The 25,840-nt window shown below is 34.1% G+C and overlaps 2 protein-coding genes across 3 annotated transcripts; one reads left to right on the plus strand and one right to left on the minus strand.

Annotated features, from left to right (window-relative positions):
* Positions 8,126–10,644, minus strand: LOC109724100 (pectinesterase/pectinesterase inhibitor PPE8B-like). Its single transcript, XM_020252783.1, has 2 exons — positions 10,131–10,644; positions 8,126–8,983 (listed from the first exon to the last, which is right to left on the minus strand). Exons 1-2 carry the CDS (start codon positions 10,627–10,629, stop codon positions 8,268–8,270), a joined length of 1,215 nt encoding a protein of 404 aa, XP_020108372.1. The 5' UTR covers positions 10,630–10,644; the 3' UTR covers positions 8,126–8,267.
* On the plus strand, positions 20,693–25,696 carry LOC109704695 (ubiquitin-conjugating enzyme E2 34-like). 2 transcript variants are annotated; one of them, XM_020225462.1, is made up of 10 exons: positions 20,693–20,852; positions 21,161–21,301; positions 21,777–21,831; positions 22,197–22,235; positions 22,775–22,838; positions 22,935–22,996; positions 23,080–23,119; positions 23,232–23,259; positions 23,928–24,019; positions 25,008–25,696. In XM_020225462.1, exons 2-10 carry the CDS (start codon positions 21,245–21,247, stop codon positions 25,297–25,299), a joined length of 729 nt encoding a protein of 242 aa, XP_020081051.1. In that variant the 5' UTR covers positions 20,693–20,852; positions 21,161–21,244; the 3' UTR covers positions 25,300–25,696. The 2 variants fall into 2 exon arrangements, with proteins under 2 accessions (XP_020081051.1, XP_020081057.1); XM_020225468.1 differs by having other exon boundaries at positions 20,694–20,907; positions 25,008–25,299.

Below are 25,840 nucleotides of genomic sequence, written 5' to 3' on the forward strand. Positions count from 1 at the left end.
TACTTAGATTGGTAGGTATTACGTTTGAGAAAAAAAATATTTGAGAAAATGTTTGGATATGTAATAAATTTAATTTTACATATTACGTGATTAGTGGAGATATTACGTGATTGGCGGGTAGGACGTTAGATAAGAGATAAATTTAGTTTTACGTATTACATGATTGTTGGGTAGAAAAAAATATTTGAAAAAAAGGATATTTTTGTCAACAAAAATAACAGATACTTTTATTTTTATTCGTTGGATGAGATCCAATGGCGAAAACTTAAGATCTATATTTGAGAATAAATTATTATTTGAAGATTTATTTAAAATAGATAAAATATATTTTATATTTGAGAACACGGAGAATATTTTGGTGTTGAATATTTTGGTAAAAATATTTAAAATTATATTTAATTAACGATTTTGTTTTGATTGGGCGGGTATTAATTTTTTAAAAAAATATTCTATGCTTTTACGACGCATTATTTAAATATTGAATATTTTGTTAAAAATATTTAAAATTATATTTAATTAACGATTTAGTTTTGATTTGGGGTATTAAAATATTTTTAACAATATTTAACGCTTTTATGGCGCGCCAAATTTTAATACTCGTCAAAATTAAATCTACTATTTTATTTAAGGAAAAACCTACTATCATAAATTAAAATTCAAATTATCAAATTCGCGGGTATTAAATTTATGCGGGCATTACAAATTTTAATTTTAATTTTGAATACTACATGTTGGCAGCAAATAAATTTAATTTTACGTATTACGTGATTAGCGAAGGTATTGCATGATTGGCGGGTATTACGTTAGATAAGAGATAAATTTAGTTTTACGTATGGTGGGTAGAAAAAAAAATATATGAGAAACGCGGCGTAGATAGGAGATAACGGATATAGAGGGTATTTTTGTCAACAAAAATGACAGATACTTTTATTTTTATTCGTTGGATGAGATCTAATGGCGAAAACTTAATATCTATATTTAAGAATAAATTATTATTTAAAGATTTATTTAAAATGAGTTGTTGAAATTTACTGGACATGACAATATTAGTAAAAAAGATAGAGACATTTTTGGAAAGAAAAAAATTTCAAAACTCATGCTTTTATAAGTAGTATATATATATATATATATATATATATGAACTAGGCTAATATACTATTAATAGTACTAAGTTATTTGTGCTACCAAGTTTTTAGCCATTGGATTAAGAGATGTACGGTTAGGATAATGTGGGCCCCCTAGGGTTGAGTGGGTGGTTGGTTGAATAGTATGATCTAACGGGTGAAAATAATTAAAATGGTAGATCTAACTGCGAAAAACTTGGTAGCACCAAGTGCTCCATGCTATTAATAGCATAGTAGCCGGACTCTATATATATATAGAACTAGGCTACTATGCTATTAATAGCACCAAGTCGTTGATGCTACCAAGTTTTTGGCCATTGGATTAAGAGATGTGTGGTTAGGATGATGTGGGCTCTCTAGGGTTGAGTGGGTGGTTTGTTGAATAGTATGATCTAATGGGTGAAAATGATCCAAAGGGTAGATCTGACGGCGAAAAACTTGGTAGCATCAAGTGCTTCGTGCTATTAACAGCATAGTAGCCGGACTCTATATATATAGTTTGATAGAGGAAACCATTGCTGTCGCCGTCGAGGGCGACCCTACCGACGCTGCTGCTGTCGCGTCCCCCAAGCCACAATCGCTGCTGTATACGCTGCAGACTACGCCCAAACCGTCGCACCTGTCCAAGTCGTTGTCGCACCAAAGTGACGCCGTCCCTGCTGCGTCCTTGGCCGTCGCCACCCAACGCGCCTCGAATCGTCGCCGCCCGAACCTCTGTTTGCGTTAAAGTCAAAGTTGAAGCTAACAGCCCATTGCCTCGGAAGCAAGGACCAAAACAAAGGGGTGGAGTATTTTATTTGCTTACATCAAAGTGTACCCCATGACTGTTTTTTTTTTGTTTTAAATTATCATATTTTATGTCAAATAAAATGAACAAAGAACGAAAAAACGAGAGCCCCATTTTATGTCAAATAAAGAAAAGGGGAAAGTAAAAAAATTTACTACAACTATGTGAGTGTGAAGTAAAAAAAAAAAAAAAGAAAAAAGTAAAAGAGGAAAATAGAAGAAGAAAAGAAAGGTACAAAAAACAAAAAATAAACAAAATAAAAAAAATTAAATTAGAAAAAAAGACTGCGCTTCTCCTCCCTTTTCATATTTAGTTAAATTAAAATGACCAAAAATAGTTAAAATTATTAAATCCGGTGAACCTACTAATGAATTTAATAGATTTATAAAATTTTTGATAAATTTTGTTTAATCAATTAAATATTTAGGAAGCCTCTATACATTTTCACCATAAAAAATTTTGATAAAAAAAGGTGTACAGACCTCCTCAACTATTAAACGCTTTGAAATAGACAACTCCAAATTATTTTTTAACTAATTTTAATAATTTTTAATTTTTATGCTTAATTCTAATTAATTAAATAAAAATTGTTAATATTTATATAAATTAAAATATTTAAATTATCTGAAATACTACCTACCCGCCGCGAAGCGCGGGCCCTACACTAGTATATATTAATATATATAGACACAGCTAATTAAACACTTCTTCATGCGTGCACGTCATGGATATACACATATAGACACAGATATTATTCTCTTAAACGCATACAGTAGCCGTATATTCATAGCTTTTTAACCGTCAGATCTGCTTCAAGGTTCGTGTAGTTTTGCTGGTCAATTTATTATAGTTAATTTCTCCCAACCAATTTTTCTGTCCCAGATTCCAAATTAATTATTGTAGAGCATGCATCCGCCTCCTCCTTCCCTCTGGCCGCCGCCCACCACCACCACCTCCTTTCTCCCCCAACTACCCCTTGCCTTCGGGATGGGGCCGAGGGTGCTCCGACTCCGGCATTCTCGTCACATTTAACGTCGCTGTTGTCGGCAGGTCGACATCGTCTCCCTCGGCGCCGGCAGCACCATCGTGCCCTACCACCTCGACGCCATCGCCGTGGATGCCTTCTCCGCTGCTGAGAAAGTTGTTCTTCGTCTCCGCCTCTGTCGGGAACAGCGGCCCCGATGAGCTCATTGTCACCAATGTTGCCTCGTGGGTCGCCATCCTCAGGGTTTGGGGTGGCGACAGTGGTCGAGGTGGGTGCTACCGGTGCCGGAGGATGAGGATGAGGAGGGGTGCTGTACGAGGATTAATTGATAATTAGCCAGAGAAGTTAATTAGAAAAGTTAATTAGGGTGCAGAAGTTAATTATCTAAAATTAATTGGGATAAATTAGTCATTATATATGCACAGACCTTAAAGCAGATCTAATGGCCAAAAATAGTTACGAGAACAATAACTATTTAAAATTTAAAATTTATAATTTATAATTTAAATTTAAAATTTAAAATTTAAAAAATTAAAGTTTAAAATTTTTAAATTTAAATTAAAAATTAAAAATTTAAATTTTAAAATTTTAAAATTTAAAAGTTGACAATTTAAAATTTTAAATTAAATTTTTTAATATGACGTACTGAAAGGGTTTCAAGAGCTAGAGGGATAAAATTGTTATTTTACATAATATGCAGTATTACTGACTTTCAGTAATCCAAGATACACATCACCTCTCGTTAATATTTTTTGTGTAATTCTGCATAATTTGTAATGCTATATTACCAACCTGATTATATATCGAATGAACCAAATACGATAATTCTCACAGGATTGCATGTAATCCTGCCAGGATAACCCGAACCAAACGCATCCTAAGAGTATAGTAGTAGCTGCACTAGATATATAGAGAGAGAGAGTTGGACTAAAATACTATTAATAGTGTTTGCCCATTTTGATCATTTATAGCCATTGGATTAAATATTATAACCCAGTGAGTACCACTCAACTTTAAGAGAATAATATCATACAAACCCTACAATTTCTCATCCAAGGGTTATATAGTTAAGCGGAAATACTATCGGTAACAATATGCTATGTTGCTATCTATTTATTTTTTATGACAGAGCCTCTAAATCGACGATCTGCACCGTTGAGCATAATCTATAGCATTTAAAATATCTAAAAATCAGATTTCACACTTTTTCGATATTGCTCTCTTATCCATCAAGTGGACACAAAAATAAACGACTGGAAATGAATATCCTCTAAAAAATGATGATAGGAGTTTTGTAATCAAGATCGAACGTATAGATCTTGTTCTAAACAATTTAAAAAATTTTCTAACAAAAATTCAATTAATTTGGATATTGCTATACTATTAAACGAGAAAACTCCTTATATCGGTAATTAAAATTATAAATTTTGAAACTCTTTGATCAATAGATCAATAATGTCGAAATAATTTAAAATTTGGTTTCTAAATACTTCAAGTGGCATAGATCATGTTCAATAGTACCGTTCATCGATGTGGAGGTCCCATCATCAAAAATAAATGGGGGACAATGAAACCCGTTTGCTACCGATAGCATTTCAGCTCGAACCCAAAATTATATATTTAATATCCAAAGTCCGGCCCAAACGTGGTCTATCGGACTAGGCCATATTTAGGCCCGGGCCCAATTCCACCCCTAGTTTTGATGGCGAGCGGTGCACGGCCCGGGATGGCGAGGGTTTTGAAGAATCCGAAGTTTTAATGGTGAGCAGTGCGTGGCTCCACGGTGGCTTCTGATCGCCAGTGGCCGGTCTGGAGGGGGGCGAGGAGGAGAGGAGTAAAGAGGGCTAGGGCATACTTTGAGCGAGAGTAGAGGCGAGTGTTTTTTGCACGAGTTTTTTTTTTATCTTTTTAACGGAGCATGCTTTTTTTTTGGCAAATAATACAGAATTTACGAATTATTCGTCAATAATAGCTTTAAACTAAAAAAATATAATTTATTTCGAATTTTTGAGAAAAAAAAATAAATACGAACTGTTTAATTCAATTACCAATAATTTGCGAATTAACTAACTAAATTCTAGCTTCTCTTATTTTGTTTTTCTTAACTGTGAGAGAAAAACTAATACATATAGCCTAATAAATTCCACATCAGAATATCATGCTTACTTATCATATAAAACTCATAGTATGTTTTTAATAATTGTATATTGGACAATTACTAAGTATTCTATTACTAAAGCAAAATATAAAATTATTGGCTATTTTCCAATTTTGATCGCCTCTGCAAATTTCGATCATCCCGTATATGTGTCCTGCCTTAGTAAGCATCCAAATATAACATTACCTTTTTAATTGAGAGAGAGAATATACTTTACATAGATTTTTCTACTGATTAACAACAACAAAATAGAAGTTTTTTTTTTTTTGGTAAATATCTATGGATCTATGAAGTTTGAAACCGAAAACTTCCTCACATTAGTCCATCACCTAATAACCAGCCCAAGTGACTCCGGCATCCACCCTTGCGTTGGCCTCTATTCATGTACTCGTAGTACAGCTTATCCTGGTCCCGGTTCCCAGGCCACTCAGTCTGCCCGGCCGGATCCACGAGGCCATCGATGTACACCATCCTCGAATACAGCTTAATTCCGCGGCCTCCCGAGATAAATCCTGGTGCTCATGGCCTCTCGAGATAAGTTCTTGTGCTCACATTGCTTGAACGACTATCGAACAATTTCGACTGCCCGGGATGGGCTTCCGGGCTATGATGCTGCAGCGCTGGAAACAACACCGGGTTTCCAAATATGAAGTCGATGGTGCCGTAAATGTCGCACTCGCGGTAAAACTTGTCAAATATAAAAATGTTTAAATACCGTTCTTTAACAGTTTAAACTTTTAGAGGACAACGGTTGTTCACATAGTATCAGAGCAGGAAGTAATTCAAACCCATGTCATGATCCGACCAAAAAATTCCAAGCTCAGATGTGAAAGAGAGTGTTAAATATAAAAATATTTAAATACCGTTTTATAAAAATGTGAGAGGGAGTATAACGATTGTTTCACAAAACTCCCGTTGACTCAGAGGGCCAGGCCGACGAGGCCGCGTTCACTCGGAGGGCCATAGCCTGGCCGGCCCTTTGCTGGCCCAGCTGTGTTTCGAGAGCTAAGAAGCCTTGCCCAGAAACTGCTGCGCAATAGTTGCTAACGTATTATAAAGTATGAAGTTAATTATATGTAATTTACTTCTAACTGCTATCAAAACGCGTAGTTAGCAAAATAGCAAAACGCGTAGCAAAATAGCAAAACAAGAAACGTTATATGTAACTTACTTCTAACTGCTATCAAAACGCGTAGTTAGCAAATAGCAAAACAAGAAGCTATTAATCTGAGGTTCACGTGACTAAACTAGATCAGATATATTTCTATTTATTTATTTAACTACATTAAAGGTGGTTTGTTTAATTTTTAATGTAATATATATATATATATATAAAATTTAAAATTTTGATACTTTCAAATTTTAAAGTTTTAAATTTAAAATTTTATATTTAAATTTTAAATTTTAATTTTAACTTATAATATTTATTTTTAAGTTTTAAACATCCAAATTTAAAATTTTAAATCTCTAAACTCTATAAAATTAATTAATTAATTAATTATATTAATAATTAATTATATATAGTATAATTAAAAAAATTTATTTGTAAGTATAGTTTTCGTTTTGTCATGTGGGTGCCAGCACGGTGGGGAGGAAAAAAAAAGTGAAAATAGTGAATGGTCACCGCATTCGTCAAATTATTTACGACTTATAAAAGTGGTAAGTGGTTCATCACTTTTAAAAATAGCATACAATGACAGAATGGGAGAGAGAATGAGAGTAAAAATTAATAAAGGTGGTGAACAGACCACTGTCTTTAAAATAATTTTTTGATTTTAAGATGTGCTATAAAAGCGATTAATGATTCGTCGCATTTAAGAGGCCGTTAGGTTGGATATAGTTACAAAAAGTGTAATTGTTGGAAGTATATGCTGTTGCAAATGCTGTAACCATAATTACGTCTAATCTGTTTGGTTTTATGTATTTACAACTGTTGCAGTTACATTTCTTCTGTTTGGTAGGTTGTAAATTGAGATTTGAATTTGTAAATTCTGTTAATTTTTAAATAGAAAGATGAGATTATCTCTTCTGAATATAACGTAATCATGTTTTAATTATTAATTAAGAATTTTATATCTATATATAATTTATATATTATAAAATTATATATGAATTTAATAAATTTTAAATGCAAACATATTATAGATTTCGTCAAGACAAAAATTAAAATATTATTAAACTATGAAAAAAAAATCACACTTTATTTTTTTTTAATAGGCGAGTCGATTCAAGTCCAACAACTGCAGTTGGTTTGGCTGCAGTACCAACTGCAGCAATTGGGCTTTTTCTTGTAAATGCAACTGCAATAGTTGGACCTAATTATACCAAACCAAATAAAAATTTAATAGATGCATATATTTTCAACTGCAGTTGAAAATGTATGTAATAAAACAGCCCCAAAACGCGGTAATTCATTTATTGTTTATATTATTTATTTTTAAAAAAATTTAATATAGCATATTAGAGGTATATTTTTATAATTACTTTTTTACAAAAATTATTTTTGTAATCCTAAAAATTGGTAGGATCATTTCTAAAAAAAAAAAATAGTTTATTTTGCCTTTCCTTTCCAGCTTTGTTACATTTATTAATGTACCTTTATGTCCTTTCTCTTGAATGTTTAACAGATACTTCTGTTGGGTCTTGGTTTCTTTTGGCTTTCATTTCACTTTTCTTGCTATCTTGCCTCTCTCTATAGTTTTGAAATACAATTGCCCATAATTGTTCATCTTTTCTTTTTCCTTTTATTTTAGATTTTGCTGGAACTTTATTTACCTGTTTCTCTTATATATATTTTTTCAGTTTTTTTTTCAGTTATTAAAATTTTACTTTAGCTGGAATTGCCTATAAAGTTTTATGCTTTCACTTATATGTTTCAATAATTACTCTCGTAATTTTTCATGTTTTTCATTTCATCGAACTTTGTTACGTAATGCTTCTCAGTTTCTACTACCATTTGTAATCGGTTCTGGATCTTATCTTATTTGGCATCTCTTTTTTTCCCCCTCCCTTTGTGAAACTATTGCAAGGTAATTAATCCCCACATATAATAAAGCTTAAGATGAATCACATGAACCATTATAAGGACCCAAAATTGGCATGTAATTACCAGGATAATATATATGGTGAAGAATACACACAAAAAAAAGAAAAACCAATTTCACAAACCTTCACAGTTAACCATCTTTTCTAACATTTGTAGTCATAAACATCTTATACCATTAAACCTGCTGTGTACTTCACACCAGTAGAGGGTAACCACAAGTTGCCGTCGATAAACTGCGCCACCGTGAAGTTGACGGCCTGAGCCGAGCTGTTCATCGCGTGGTAACCTGGCCACTTGACCCGGCCGCCCAAACCTGAGCCTGGTCCAAAGTTCATGTACTCGCCATAAAACAACGTGTCGAGCCCGAATGTTCCATTCCATTCGAGCCACCCTTCGGGTCTGATCACGTTACCGATGTACGACTGCATTATTACCGTTCTCGAGTACTCCTTCCACGGTCGACCCAAGTACGTGTAGGTCTGGTTCGTCGTCGCATTCGCTAGGAATGTAGCAGACAAGTCCGAGTCGGCTGACACGTTGCAGAATTGGAGGGCAAATCCGGTGTTTTGGTTCGGGTCCTTACGGCCGTGGGCTGTGACGGAGTTCTTCTGATCCGGGAGGGGTCGACGCACGAAGATCTGGCAGTTTTGGAAGACGGCAGCAGCATTGCCGAAGATGAAGTCGACGGTGCCAGAAATCCGACAGTCGCGGTAGAATTGGCGCAGGGAGTGCGCGTAGAGAGTGTCCTGATAGCCTTCGAAACTGCAACGGTAGAACGCTGAGAGGTCCGAGTCCGACCGCAGCGCCACCGCCTGGTGCTTCGTCGGTCCTGCGGTGTTCTCGATCGTCAGGTCGCGAGCAATGAAGCCTTTGCCAGATACGGCTGCACATAGCAAATCAGAAACAAGTAAACAAAACATTTTAAATATTAAATTTTTATCCAACTGCATTAAATCTGATCAGTAATTTTAAAATTTTAAATTTACTTTGCGCGTCAAAATTTTAGTACACCAACCAACAATTACTTCAAAAGGAAATGCGTGTGCATGTGAGGTTGTACATGTCTGTACAATCACTGGATTTTTTTTATGGCATTAAAATCGATCCCATCCGTCCATCAGACAAACAGTGAGGATGTACAGTGTATAAATTATTATCTATTTACACGGTGTTACGGTGCTCCATATCGTCGGTGAATATATTATTATATATTTAGTTGGGAACAATATGGACACAAAAATTAAAAAATCCAAACCCAAAAAAAATTAAAAAGAAAGAGAGAAAAAAAAATCCGGTGAGAAAAGACGAGATAATGCGAGTCCCAAGGAATCCGTAAAGCCACTGTGGTCCCCACGCGTACTGCTATTTTTGGATACTTTAAATTTGACCCATAGGATTCACGGGGACCAAGTTTTACCTATTAAAATACTTTACAAAATTACTATTATTTATTTATTGATTAATTTATTTATTGATTTATTTATTTTATAAGTTGTTTTTGAAGGTCTCATTCCAAATATCCCTTCCATATATAGTTATTATTAAGTTTTTTTTCTAAGTGTTAAATTAGTTACTAAAATGACAATCATTAGACTAAAAACATAGAATTATAATCTTACTAATGATTGCTGACTTAAACAGGTCATTTTGCCATATGGCGAAATGTCAAGATGGACTGAATCACGTTCCAAATAATGTGAGATTGGTCAAGTCAAGTCATATTTCAAGTGATATAAAATTGGTTGGATCAAATTACAATCGAGATTCGTAGGTATTGAATTGATTGTCTATTTTGAGTAGGTCAAGTTTTTAGAATTAATGATTAGCATCAACTAACAGACAGTGATGTCTAATAATTCTAACCAAATTACACTAAGTTGATGTATAAATGTAAACTTAGACAAAATTTTGACTAATCAAAATTTTAATATAAAAATGAAAAAAAGTACTGTAATCAATGAATTATTTATGATCAGAAGAATCTTAGTTGAAAGAGACAGAGAGAGAGAGAGAGAGAGAGAGTGACTGACCGACAGTGGCGCTCCTGAAAGTCGTCCAGCCGTCGATGAAATTGCGACTGCCGGTGATGACCGTCTGCCCCATGCCATCGCCCACCAGCATTAAGTTCCACTTCTTCTTCTTCACGTCCACATTCTCTCTGTACACCCCCTTCTTCACGTAGATCACGTACCTCTTCTCGCTCTCCAGCGGCGCCGCCTCCACCGCCGCCGTCACGGTCGTGTAGTTCCCGCTCCCGTCCTGCGCTACCACCGCATCAGGCGCGAACGCTGAACTAGCAGATTGGAGAATTCTCCGCCGCGCCCCCGGTGTCACCCAATTCGGAAATCCTTCCACTAGTTTTCGACCGTTGCCGCCGCCGCCGCCACCGCCGGATGCGGCTGCAGCGATTTCGGACAAGCCTTCGCCGACGAGGGACGTGATCAGCTGGAGCCCGCCGGAGACCAGCGAGCCCAGGATGGAATCAGTGCCGTCGAAGCCCTCAGTGCATGTGTCCTGATCACGCCGCATTAAAAAATATAAATATATATATATTAAAATACTGTTTTATGGCAACTTAAACAACGGCCTAGATAGTAAGTATTGAGTTATATGAAATAACTATTTTTTTAAAAATTTAAATTATCAAAAAATAATACTTTTAATATTTAATAGAGGTAAGATATGAATTTAAATTATATAAAAAAATTAAATAATACTAAAAATCTGATTTTAAGATCTTCTATTTTAATATCACATATAAAATAAATATAAAATAATTTAAAAAAAAAAAAAAAGATTAAGCTATCACGTACTGCATTTTTAGTATTATTTAATTTTTTTATATATATTTATATATAAAGTATTTTAACACAAGATTATCGATCGATCGGGTACAGGAGTATTTATATGTATGTACTATGTAAGGTGACTCTATCGTGTCGTCTGACCCAAACCGTGTTTTTTCGTGGTCGTCGAGGTATTTCGAAGGATATATTTGTGGGTTGAGGGGGATGGTAGGAGAGGAATTAATATGTATTGTAATATAGTACCGAGGAGGTGGGGGAGAACAACATTAATAAGAGGACGAATGAGAGAAGGAATAAGAGAGGGGTCGGGATAGGGAGGGTCGACGAGGGAGAAGAAGAAGAAGGAGGCGGAAGCTTGGCCTTAAGCACGACAGCAGCAGCGACGACAGCTGCGAGGCTAGGTGCCGCCTGCTCTAGCCCTCCCACCGCAGCTACCACAGCAGCAAGAGGCCGTACTAGCCGCCGCCGCTGGAGGCGGAGAGGAGGCGGCAGAGGCTGACGGAGCTGGAGGAGCTGGAGAGGAGGCTGCTCGAGAGGACCTGGTAGAGGCGGAGGGTCTCGTGGTCGTCGTCGTCGTCGTCGTTGTGGTTGTCGCCTCCGCCTCCGCCTCCACCTCCGCCGTGGCCCTTGGCGGCGAGGCTGGAGGCGAGGACCGAGTCGCGGCGGGAGCCGTTGGTCCACGCACGGGTGTTATTGGCAATGAGAGATTTTCGAATTCGTCGGTAGAGGATAGGAATCGCGTTTATCGCTTTTTGAATCATCAACTATAAGCTCTAAGGTTTAAAGTTAAGAACAACTAAATATAAAAGTTGATTCAAATAAAAACTTTTTTTTATCTGCTTCGTCATCGATGAGAGATAAAGTCAAAGCGCCCGTTTTTATGGAAGGCACGTCATTGTTTTTTTTCACTAATTTTTATATATATTATTCTATTTTAAAAAACACTAGGGCGGTTTTTAGCTTTTTGGAAAGAGTATCACAATCCATCAAAAGCGATAGGTTATTTGAAATAAGTTGTAAAAAAACAATGNCATAATCAAAAATTTGATTTTTATAAGGGACCATTTGATTAAGATATAATTACAAATACAGTTAAAAATGTAGCAGTTATAATTATATATATCTTATTTGATTTGATGTAGTAGAAAGTGTTGTAGCTATAAATAATTTATTTCGCTGAATGCAGTTTGATAAATAAATTTTAAAATTTTATCATTGTATATATATAATGGTAAGATTAATTACTCTAATATTGAAAAAATATATTTTTATTTAAAAAATAATTAAGAATATAAGTTTATCTTTAATTTGCTTAAAGTTACGCTCTCCAATTGTTGCAGTTGAGCTTCCTTCTGCAGTTTCTACTACAGCAGTTTGAGTTAAATATATCAAATCAAACAACAAATTTGCATTTACATATAATTATAACTGCAGTACAGTTGTAATTATATGCAACCAAACAGTCTCTAAGAATTGTGTTAGCATACATTATTTGATAATACATGAGTAATATTTATTATCAATATTTCTATCATTAAATTATTGTTATTTCATCTGCCTCCACTAAATTTTAGATATTTAATTGCCAACTTTTTGATAATGAATATTATTTCATACCTTATTCTATCTTGACTATTTTTATAATTATCTTATATTTCTGTATTTGGTTTAATATAGTAATATAATAGGCAAGTCATTGCTGAGCTAAGAACGAAGAATTAGTTGAGTGCAGGATGGAGATCTCTCTGATTGAAATGAAGTAGTGAGAAAATATTTTTGAGAGAAACTAATCCTCTAAGCTATTAATAATTCTGTATTGCCGAAAATACTACATGTGAATAAACAAAATATAATAATTTTAAAAATTTTCTGCAGTATATAACATAAACAGAGTATGCCTTAAGATTCTAAGGTTTTGTGGAAAAGCTTTTCATACAATTTTTTCTTTCCATTTTTATGTATTTGTATTTTAATTTTTTTTGTGAGAAAATTATCAAATTCTTAATCAATTAAGTTCGCTAGGTGTCGTAGGTACTAATTATTATTGAAGGCTTTTAATATATATATATAGAGTGAGGCTACTATGCTATCGGAAGCACGGAGCCTTCCGTGCTTCCAACTCGTTTTCGATGTTGCGACTTTCGAATCGTCGATCGGCTCCGTTAAACTTGATCTAGAGTATTTGAAGTACCTAGAAAATAAATTTTATTATTTTTTGATATCATTTGCCTAGTGATCGAATGAGCTCAAAATCAACAAATTTTAATGGCCGTAGTGAGCTGTTTGCAAGTTTAACGGTGTAGAAATATCCAAATCACGTGAAATTTTGATAGAAAATTCTTTATACTATATAAAACAAGATCAATATCTTTGATTTAAAATTTTAATTTCATAATTATTACATTTTGTAAGATTTTTATTTTCAGCGTTGATTTAGCCCCTTCGTTCACTAGGCAAATGATATCGTAAAATCATAAAATTTATTTTCTAGGTATTTCAAAATCTCTAGATCAAGTTTAACGGAGCCATTGACGATTCGAAAGTCGCAACATCGAAAACGAGCTGGAAGCACGGAAGGTCCGTACTTCCGGATAGCATAGTAGCCTCACTATACTAGATATATATATTATTATATATATATATATATATATATTATATAATATATATTATATATATATTATAATATATATATGCTTTATTAGAGATCATGGTTTTGGCATGTTATATTTGCATTATTAGTTGATAATAGTTACCCAATTATTATTTTTTTTATGAACCTAGCTATCTATTTACGCGAACACTCTACAAAATAATCATATCATGGATTTCTCTATTTAATTATGAGGATTATTCATCTGATCAAAAATATTCAATTTTTTTTTCTATTTTCCACATTGAGTTCTAACTATTTTCTTTTTTATATTGAATCTTTAATAGCTATTTGGTTTGTGTGTTTCAATAGAGTTTTTTCTATCAAAATATATATACGTATTAATTCAAACAAATATTAGAAACTACTTATTGCCAAAAGGATCCAAACCTATTAATTAATTCTTTATTTTTTATTTTTTTTTTATTTTTTTCTTTATTGGATGAATGGAAATTGTTAGCTGTGACGCAGAGATATCTTATTTATCTTTTTCCCTAAAATATACCTTCAAAGAAAGCGACATTTCATATTAATATTGTGGTACTTAACAATTTATCGAATTATAGGCCACAAAAAAGTTTGACACTAAATGATGTCTCAATTATTTTATCTTTTAACATTTTTTATAATTTATTCTTTAGAGAAAAAGAACGTGCTATTTATTTTATTTATTTTTTAAAAATTAAACTAAATTATGAAATAAAGTAATTAGTCTTCAAACTTCGTTAAATATTTTACCACTTGCGCTATGACCAATCAATATATTTTAATATCTTATTGTATCTTTTAATCAATCTGATTAGTTGTTGGTGTTGTTCGTCAGTGAAAATGTTTCCTTAATTTTTGGCTAATTAAAAAGCCAGAGATTGTTTTAATTGTTCGGCGAAATCATATTCAAGGTATGGAAAAGTTTAATTAGTCGCAAGCAAAATTTTTGTAAACTACTAATTAAAATGTTATGTCACATTCGAACTATAGATTCAAAGTATGGGTTTAGGATTTAGGAGTTAAAATTTAGAAAGGATTAATTAATTACATTAATCATGAGATACGTACACATTATTTATTATGATGTTGTACGAGAGAGGGTTGTGGGATCTACCCCTTGTGGGAGACAAAATCACATGTAATGTTGCAAATTTGGTGGCTTGTCACCCTTATTTATTTGACCAGTTCAAATTAGATTTTGCACATGAAATTTTTAGAATTTAATTTGAAAATCTCAAAAATAACCTCCATATGATTTGTAATGTTCAAATTCAAATCAATTAAAACAATGGATTGCTATTATGCATTCTATATTTTGCGTACTGAGTTGTGAAAAAGAGCGTCCATATAAATCGATATTGTATGCTTATAAAAAAATAAAAAATTAAAAAATAATTGTTATTTTTCAAAAGTTTGAGCCGTTCGAATGATTCTCTTTCTCACGTCTCATGCCAATATGCGGAATAATAAAATAGGATAAAATTAAATAAAGTTAAAATCTAATGGGATTCATTGAAATCTTATACTATATACAAAAAAAATAAATTAAACATTTATTTGTTCTAAAATTTTAAACTGTCAAAAAATATGTCTAAATCTTATAATCTAGTCTTTGAAAGACTAAAATTTAATCACTTGTCTTATTATTTTTTTTAATACTAAAATTTGAATGAGAATTTTAAATCTTTAAGTTATTGTGTACATTGTTTTTCATTCAAAGGAGCAGGAACTCCAAGCTCCACACATTCAAATCAATATTTTCATGCAGTAATAAAAGACACATTCAAATCAATATTTTCATGCGGTAATGAAAGAGAGAGAAATGATGAAGATTTGCTCAGTATCTAATCTAGTTACCGCAAAAATAGATAGAAATTATTTTAAAAAAAGAAAAAACTTTTATTTGGGAGAAAATTTGGCTCGCAGAGGACGGAAAATCATATCATAATTAAAACCAAGATAAAATTAAGCAACATTATATATATATAGAGAGAGAGAGAGAGAGAGTAATTAATGCTACTATCCTCTTATGAATATAGAATTCTTCGTACTCGTAAGTTATTTTTAATGATATAACGATTTAGAATATTTGAACTTCTAAAAAATAAATTTCGTAATTTTTTGAAATCATAATGAAATCCATCAATTGGGCATAAAATGAACGGTCAAAATTGAATGACGTTCTAAAATAAATGATCGGATCCTTCAATTTAAGATCGGAGTTATTTATCATTATCTAGGTAATGAATAAAATTTTTTATAAAAAATTCAACTAATTCCGATTCTTTTGTACTGTTAAACTAATAAGTATTTCATACCGGCCGTTAAAAATTGTCAATTTTGAAGTATTTTGATCGCAAGATAAATAATATCAAAAACTATAAAATTTAATTTTTAAAAATTTTAAATGCTCTAGATAACATTTAGGGCCCGTTTGGTTCGAGTTATGTAATATTATAAAGTATCTCGACATATCCAGGTATCTTGGATTTCGGCGTGAGATTACTACTGATGCTGCATTAGAGTGTTTGGTTTAATACAGTAATGTAATACTAGATTATAGTGTTTATAGTATTAATATGTTTGGTTTAGTTTATAAAATTTAGAAATCCTGACATAAAAGTATAGTTTTTTTCAAAATTGCCCTTGTTGTGGTCATTTGAATATTATTTTTTGCGAAAATGACGAATGGAGGGAAGGAGATCGTGATGATTACTTGGGAGGACGACGCAATAGAAGATGATAGGTGTACGTGCGCGCGCGCGAGAGAGAGAGAGAGAGAGAGAGAGAGACGTCGAGAGAGAGAGAGAGCGAGAGAAAGCGGCGTGCAAGAGAGAGGGCCGGGGGGAAGGCGAGAGAGATGAAAATAATGCTGTTAATTAGATTTGGGGTTGTTGGAGGGTAAAATTGTCATTTTACATAATAGGTAGTATTAACGGATTTCAGTAATGCAAGATACACGATCCCCCTCTCGTTAATATTTTCGATGTAATCCTACTCGATTTGTAATGCTATATTAACGACTAGATTATATAGCGGATTAACCAAACACAGTTATCCTGGCAGGATTGCCTGTAATCCTGCTAGGATAACTCCAACCAAACGCATCCTTAACGATATGGATCGTTAATTTCGAAGCTCTATTATTGAAAACAACTTATGAGTAGGAAAGCGATCGTACTCGTAAAGTATAGTATAGCGGGACTCTCTCTCTCTCTATATATATATATATGTTACGAAAATTCAAATATGTTACGTACCCTTACGAGCCGTAATATAATGATACGTTAACTAACATACTATTCCCATGTATTGTTGATTTATTTATACAATAGAGGGGCACCCAAAGCATGACCCTTGTTTAAACAGATAATACTATAATTAGCATATTTATTCAAGGAAATGGTTACTTTTACTCAAAAAAATTGTATAAATAATAATTAAATAAATATATGTAAATATATCATGGAACGCGTAATGCATGCACTTTTAAGCTGGACCGTGTGGGGCCATTTAATTTGTGGTAGGGGTTTTGGCTTTTACTTCATTAAATTGTGATCATGTGTCTCTTTGTATCATACCATAAAGTTAGGGTTGGGAATGGTGTGACAATGAACCATTTTTTTGCCCACCATGCATGGCTTTGCCCTAGCTTAGCAAATGAAGATTTTTTCTAGTAATGGACACACACTTTGCTTTCTTGAGGACCTTCCCCATGTGATGAGAGGGGCTTTCCACTTGTCGCACTGCTTTTGCTTTCAGCAATAATTTTTATTAGAACTGAGATTAAGTATATCTAAAAGTGTAACGCTTTTGCTGCATGAGAAACTAAAGTGAGACAGTTTAAATGGCAGAAACTTCGATTTAGTGGTCGGTTGTGGTTCAATTATTTAGAACGGTTGTTAAAAAGATTTTAATATAGTGGTTTCACAGCTAGGATAGTTCTTTTTCAAACGATATTGTTTAGTGATGAGAGAAAAACTCGACATATTTACCAACGTCGCAACTGCATAAGAAGTGATAGCTATTATAGAAATTTATGGATTATAACTTCGATTTTGTTTCTTCTTTTCATCTTTTGAATCTTTTTTAAGATTATATGTAAAATATATGACTAAAATAGATATATAATTAGGGATTTCAATTGAAGAGAGCGAGAGATGCCTATTAACTATTTTATTAAGGGATTTAATTGACAAAATTGAAAGTTTAGGCTAAACAATTGGGGGAATTCTATACATCTTTTCCTTATTTTAAGAGACGGTTGTCAAAGTTTATGCAATGAAAGCTTATTCTAAATAGCAGAAACTACAATATAATTAATACATCTGAAAATTTAGAAAGTGAAGTATGAGAAAGGCGTAGGCTAATTGAGTCATAGTATAGTATACCGTTGATATTTAGAACAGTTCACTGGTAACCTCATCTTTAGATGTTAAGTATTGAGGTTTCATTCTGTTATATGCGAAAAGAGTGCATGCGTGTACCCTTCGAAAAGAGGTCAAGTATAATACATTTGAAAATTCAGAAAGTAAAGTACGAGAAACATATAGGATATATAATTAAGTCACTGTATCGAATATCATCGATATTTAGAGCAGTTTACCGACAGCCTTCTCTTTAGATATATATTAGGTCTCGAGTTTTTATTCTGTTACGTGTGAAAAGAGTGTGAGTATGTGCACCTCGAAAAGGAGGTCAAATGCCTTGAACTGGAAAGTGAGAATAGCTATTCTCTCTTGCCCACTATTCCACATTTCTAATTCTATGCTTATCTTCTACTCTGCTCCATATATAGAGAATAACTTATTCTTATGCAAGATCTCATTTTAGTAAGAAACAAAACAAATTAAACCCAGGAGATCGAATCACGTACATTGTCCCACACAATCAATGAGGCTAATTAATTTGTTGTAACTTGATGCTCGAACTTTTAAAATTATTGTAATTAAGTTCTGCAGTCTAATTTAATTGACTAGATATTAATATATTATTAATACAATAGTAATGTAATATCTTAATTATTATAACATCGTCAACTATATATAGCGTTACTTCCTCAGAACAAAAGCGTCACGTTCCTCATAGTGTGAGAACCAAAAATATAATTTAGCCAAATTAATGATGATGATTAATATTTAACACTCTACCTTGAGATATATCCCTATTAACTCGCCATTAATTGCTTATGTTCCTTCATTATTATTATTATTATTATTACTTAAAGAATAAAACTCCAACACCTCACCTTATCCATGAACGCGTGGAATAAATCTCCCTTGTTCATTTTTTTTTTGGTTTTTAACACCTTGCATTAAATTCCTCACAGCTTGATCTGTCTCCCCAACCAACCATCTTAAATGGCTCGAACCCAAGCTCGTGGTAGGGTCACATCAACACGATTTATTTTTTTTTGAAACAATAGAATAATTTGTTTCTCTTATTAAATGATATTTTGTCCATTGGGATTATACTTGAATCTAATTTTGGATTGAGCCAAGTGGGAGTTGTTGTTCCCTTTATTGATGTGTCTAGTTGATTTGATAGTACACTTGAGATTTCATAAAGGGGGAGAGATTTGCTTCATAATTGCGTGATTTATAGAAGACTTAATTAATTCTCACCAACATTAGATATAGTAGTTAATTTGATCAGATGCTATTTAAGAGCAAAAGAAAAATGAAAAAGATATTGACATATATATATTTTTAATTGAAATTAATCAAATTTACAAATTAGAAACTCATTGAAGTGGTGAAATGCCCTAGTTAGTAAATTCACGAATTATTCTCGAATTATTGAAAATTCAAATTAAACGGTCCGTTTACGAATTTTTTCGAAAGAAAGAGAATTATTCACGAATTTTTGGGCCAGCCGAATTATTCGCGAATTATTGCGAAATTTTTAAAAATATGAATAAAAAACTTATAATTTTATTTTTAAATATAAATTATTTTATATTTTATATCTTATATTTTATATTTTATACCAAATTCATTTTTTAAGTCGAATTTTTCAACAAATTTAAAAATTAGAAAATAAATTTTATACGTATTATATCTGTACCGAATTTTTGCCGAATTCGAATTAACTAACTATTATGTTTTACCTTGTGAATTGTGAAAAGCATTTTGAGCCATAAATGAGCCTCAAAAGAACACCCTTTTAGGGCACTCTTTCATCTGAATTAATAATTAATTTGAGTGGGAATCCATGCATGCACTATCATTGTATTGATAAATTACGTCGCTCGAGGAATGAGATGCTTTTCACGAAATTTGATGCTCAATCCTTTTGAGAGAGGAATTAATATTAATAGGATTTTCTTTTCTTTTTTTTTTTTTTTTGTATATTGTTGATGACTCAGCAATTCTATTCATCAGAATTTGATAAAATCTTTCGGGTATCCAAAGTATTATTACAAAAAGTGAAAACGGTGGCTTTATTTTGTTGATACGTGAAAATAAACAACCGTTAAAATATCTGATCGGCATTCAGTGACGGGCTTTAAAAGGTTCCGTGATCAAACTCAAAACCTTTTACTGTACTTAGGCTATAGCATCGTTTGAGATTGTGAGAAGATTAGATTACAAGTGGTGAGAAAATTCGATAACAAAATACTCTGCTGTTCTTGTACACAATACCGTGTTCTGCATATTGCAGTGAGTCAGTTAAAATATAATTTTACTATCCCACCGTAGAATATAGAAGCATATTTTTATATATTTTTGCGTTAACTTTATTTTATCTAGTGTTAGATGAACCTTAATACCGAACGGGCCCTTAATCCAGGATTTGGAATCAGTTTTCTGATGGGCCATTGGACTTGTTTTAAAACAAATTTCAGATGTTTTGGATATGAGTGGCCCGTTTGGGCCCATTAGGCTTGGCCCATTCACATAATTGTTGAGCAAATATGGGTGGTTTCAAATTAACTAAAACGTTAGGGGCTTATGTGAAAACTTGGTAGGTCTAGAATGTCGTACGGTATATACACTTGTACCTGTAACTCGCTGTACGCTGTGCGTCGGAAGACTCTGGATCCTTCCATCAAATCCATCTAAGGCGCTCGATCTACCGTCCGATCGTAAATGGACGGTCACGAACGCGTCAATATTGTCACATAGCACCACCCCTTCCTCCTCCCCTTCACAATTAACAACTCTCTCTCTCTCTCTCTCTCTCTCGTCTTTCTCGCTCTTCACCCACCCCCCCAAATCCCGAGAAGCGTCCGATCCCGATCGCTCCTCCGCCCTCGGATCGATCACCGCCGTCCAAGGCCCCTCCTCGTCGGAGATCGGCGACAGGTTCCCCCTCTATTTGCGATCTCGATTCGTTGTTAGCGTTATCATCTGAATCCATGTGAGGACAATTTCTTGAATCGGCTTTGCCCTAGATTCTTATACCTCTCGTTCGTTTCATTTTCTCTTTTGAATCGCATGTGTAATGCGTAAACTTTGGAAAAATTGTATTTAGAGTGGGAATTGTGTGCTTCTGTTAGGGTTTCTTCAAGCAATTTGTGTTCTTTTTGATTACTACGAAGGATATACTCTTAAAACTCTGCGAATTTGGGTCTAAATGAGGTTCGATGTTTAAAATTTAGTCTATTTTGCAGAAAAATTGAGATCAAATAGGGGTTTTGAGGGGTTACTTGGAGGGTTAAAGTTGTGGCTTTTGTTCACGGGACCGGATATTGTCAATGGCGGAGAGGGGTTGTGTTAAGCGCCTTCAAAGGGAGTATCATGCCCTATGTAAGGTATGATCAACTCTTTTTCCATGCGATTACTTTTGATTATTTTAAGGCTTTACAGTTTTATTTTGCAAACCCTAGATGGAATCTCGACCAATGACCATAACGTGGGTCGGACTCTCTGAACTCTGTGGAAAGCAGGGTTTTACAAGCTTTACTTTTATAAATTTATGCACTTCTGCTTGTTTTAGTTGCAATTCACCACCTTTTTGATAGGGATCGGTAATTTTTTAGTTATAGCCTTCCGTTTTGGCGTAAGGTTGTGCTTTTCTTTTGCGAAATGTTCATGGAATTTGACAAACGAACCCTAACGTGCATCACACTTTCTGAAATTTGCGGAAAACTGAATTGTACAAGTTTTATGCTTATAAGTTTTTGCACTCATGCCTTGTTTTAGTAGTAGTGCAGTACCTTTTGATGAGGTGCTATGCTTTATGCTTCTATTTGAATAATGTTACTTCATCATTTGCAATATTTGCAGGAGCCGCCACCTCAAATTGTTGCTCGTCCTTCTCCTAGTGATATTCTTGATTGGCGTACGTATGCTCTTTCATGATTCCCCATATGCTTTCCATCATTGTTCTTGCCATTCAGATATGTATTTGTAGTTTTGAAATTATATACACATCAAGATTCAAGTATCCTTATTTGAGATTTTAGAGGTTCGAGTTCTAAGATTGCTTGTGTAAAGTTTGATATGACGGTTGGTTGTAAGCTTGGTATTGCAAATATTTTTTTTTGTGTGAAACTCAGTATAGTTTTACCTGTGCTTTTATTCTTAGAAGCCTTCAGACAGAAATACTGCTTAGATATTCTTGTCACCTTTCAAATTGGTGCATCTTGAGCTGTTCTTTAATTTTAAGTGGAACTCATTATTCCTTCTTCTCTCTCTCTCTCTCAGATTTTGTTCTTGAAGGAAGTGAGGGCACACCATTTGCAGGTAAAATAGGGAACATATGTCAAGTCCAAGGTCTAAATCATTGGTTTCAATTTTTTCTCCACATTGATGCTTCCTTTCGACAAATTTGTGAACTCTCGATTTGGTTTAACCTGTTGACGAGAAGAGTCTTAAGGTTTTCTTCAAAGGAAATCACATTTTCAACCTAATTATTGTATTTGATTGAAAAGGATGCTTTTTGGTCAAAATTTATGGAAACCGGCTGAAAGTGGGCAAAGATGGCTCAAACCGTGAATTTCGAAATGCTAAATGTCCCAAAATTTTACATTAGTTTTGCTTGGAACTATCAAATTTCAGCTGAAACTTAAATCCTTTTAGTATATTGCAGTAAATGGTTGTGAATTTTCAGATTATTGCCATTTTTCTTACTTGGTGTTATGTGTTATTTATTGGTGTCCTCGCGGTAGCTTTTTTTAATTAAATTTGTTGTTAGCAGAAATACATACTTTCATTTTGCTTTGTTTTGAAAGTTCACATGCTTGACTGTATATATATGTATTTTTTGTTGATTGGCAATGAAGGTGGGTATTACTATGGAAAACTTAAATTTCCACCCGATTATCCATTCAAACCTCCCAGTATCAGGTAATATTCCGTACACCTGTTTTATTGTAAATAATGTTATTTTAAGTTCTTCCACTTTTCTAATATAATTTTTCTTGGCATTTCTCTCTGGGTTAGTATGATTACTCCCAATGGACGATTTGCCCCTCACAAGAAAATATGTTTATCAATGAGTGATTGTAAGTATGAACAGTATTGCATGTTTGTTAATCTGGTGTGTTATGGAACTTGTAGACCTAATTTTGTTTCTCCTTTCATTCAGTTCATCCGGAGTCTTGGAATCCAATGTGGTCTGTATCAAGGTAAGAGTAACTAATGAAGTTTGTGTATATGTATCTCGATATGTGTAAAGTTTTGCTTTTTACAATCACAAATATCTTGTCTCATGATTCTGACTTCTATTTGTTGATGCAGCATTCTCACGGGACTTCTGTCCTTCATGGTGAGTTTCTTTTCTCATCACCTCTGTTGGCTTTAACCAGACCAACATCTTTAAAGCATGGGTACATGTATATTATACCTTTCCATCTTGATTTATTATGTATTGGTAAGAGTGTGTTATCTTTGGCCGGGATGTAAAACTTGTGTCATTTTATTCCTACCTTTATCCTTTCATTCTGTTTGCAGCATCTGAAATGATAATAGTTACGATTTTTCAGCTACTTACATTTAGAGCCCTGATTTGTATAAAGGCTGCTGTGACATGCACCGTAGCTCCAAAAAGTTGGGAGTTGGAACAGATCTTAGAGGAGTTCTAAGCAGAGGTTCTTGTACAGAGTTTTTCATTCAAGTCTGAGATGTTTGGTTAGAACGTTTCCGTGGTTTGAGAAATCTATTGTGGTTCTGTTGGCAGAGTTAAGGACTGAAAGACTTGGGACATAATTTTTTGAATTCTTTGTCAAGACAATCATTACTCCCTGAAAGAAACCCTGGATTGAATTGAAGTGTCTTCAAGTCTAGCATCATAGAACCACAGCCAATGCTTTTTATTGAAAATCTGTTTCTTTCAGTACTATTAATACAGATGAAATATGAAGAACCTGCTCTCTATCTTTCTCTGTATCAAATTATTGATTTCCTGACTTTTCATTCTGATGCTTGTGCATATAGATGGATGATGGTCAGACCACTGGTAGCATTAGGACATCAGATGATGAGAAGCGGCGATTAGCTAAGGATTCACTTGCTTACAACTGTGAGAGGTAAATTCTTTCATCTTAATATTTATTTGTTCCATGATGTGTCTTGATACTTTCATAGCTCTCTATGGCTTTTCTTCCTATTATTACCTAAACATGTAATGTACATGTTTCTGAGAGGTCAATTTCATTTAATGCTGTCTCCTTGCATATTCATGCTAATATATGCACCATGACATGCCTTGATATTTGTACTTCTGTACAAGTTTTCCTTCAGGTAATTGTCACGCACTAAATAATAAGTATAAGAAGAATATTTCATTTTAATATGCGTGAGATTGTAGGTCTTTAGAAAGGCAATCACATTTTTAATGCTGTATCTTGCTTTATTAAACCATCATAATTATGCTACTTGCAGAATATTATAGTGGCTAGGAGAAATTTGAGGTTTGTTTATTCTCTTTGATGGGTGTTATTCTACCCCATAGGTAGCACTTTCTCGCATGCAATCAATTTAGTTTTGTTTCATTTTCAAACATTTTCAGTATTTGATTGAACTAAAAGTAAAGTGGCAAAAAGGCAAAAATTGTTGATTTCAGCTGAGGATGAAATAATATTCGGTGAGATAAAATCGTAATCTGGGTGATGCTATTCGAATAAAATTGCAGTTTAGCCATGGCATAAAGGGTGCCTTGCCTTTCTTTCTTGGCCTAAGTTACTCTGTATTAAAGGAAATATAAGTTGGTAACGAACACCCCCTGTCGGAAGAAGTGAGTCAATGAATCTTCCTTAATGAATCTTCCTTTCTTTACACAATAGGTGAAGTGCATATGATGATGCATTAAGCTTGGTTGAGTTATGTATTTTTAAGCGTCCAATTCAACCTATAAATTGTGGATAATTGATTGATTGCAATGTATCATCCGATGCATCACATTCTGTGTAATATCTCTCTATCATAGAAGCGCCTAGCAGACTGACGTTTCTATGTGCCATAACTTATCTTGCAACTAAAATGTTAACGTAACCTTTCACCTGTCGGAATCAACAGCAAAAACTGCCCGAACTTCAAGAAGCTGTTCCCGGAATACGTAGAGAAGTACAGAGAACAACAGGTGCCAGATCACCATCCCATGCCACCGCCGGTGCTTCCGGAGAATGCGGCACCCCCTCCTCCCCCCGCAGTCGTGCGAGCTCCGGTGGTTGCGGACGAAGATAGGCGAGTACTAAACAACAATAACGCTGGCAAGAGGAGGCAGAAAACGCAAGTGCCCTTTTGGCTTCTGCTTCTGTTGATATCGGTGTTCGGCGTGGTAATGGCCTTGCCCCTGCTGCAACTCTGATAATGCCCTCTGCCCTCCGCCCTCCGGATAGTAATATCTTAACGGCGGGGAGAACGTTTTTCAGTACAAAATTACGGATCCCTAGATTTGTCTACCTGCAGAATTTTGTATAGTTAGTTCGTTCTGGAGTGGTCGAACCTTGTGCTCGCCTTCGTTGGGTTTGTATCTCATCTTGACGAACTCAGATGAAATATGTCAACCGCCTTCCTTAATCTTTCGTCTCTCCGATTAGCTGCATGATGGAACTGCTTTTTTGTCGACTTTTCTTCGAGTATCGTTACTAGTGCCTTCATATTGAGTTGTCAAGATCTATCAACTACCTCATTAAGAATGCTGTAATTCAAATTTGTTCAGATTGGGTAATTATGAATTGCGGAGTGCGAAGCCCTTGCAGTTATTCACGGTGAACGCAAACATTTGAATTGTGTGTGGCGTGTTATCAGGGAATCCGTAAATAAAAATTTGGACCTGCAATGTTGAGGTATCTCCACAAACACATCCTGGGCATAAGAACTTAAAAAGTTGCAGCGCGATAAATGGC

The sequence above is a fragment of the Ananas comosus genome, linkage group 2, assembly GCF_001540865.1.
Source record: "Ananas comosus cultivar F153 linkage group 2, ASM154086v1, whole genome shotgun sequence".
Taxonomy (NCBI): Eukaryota; Viridiplantae; Streptophyta; class Magnoliopsida; order Poales; family Bromeliaceae; genus Ananas; species Ananas comosus.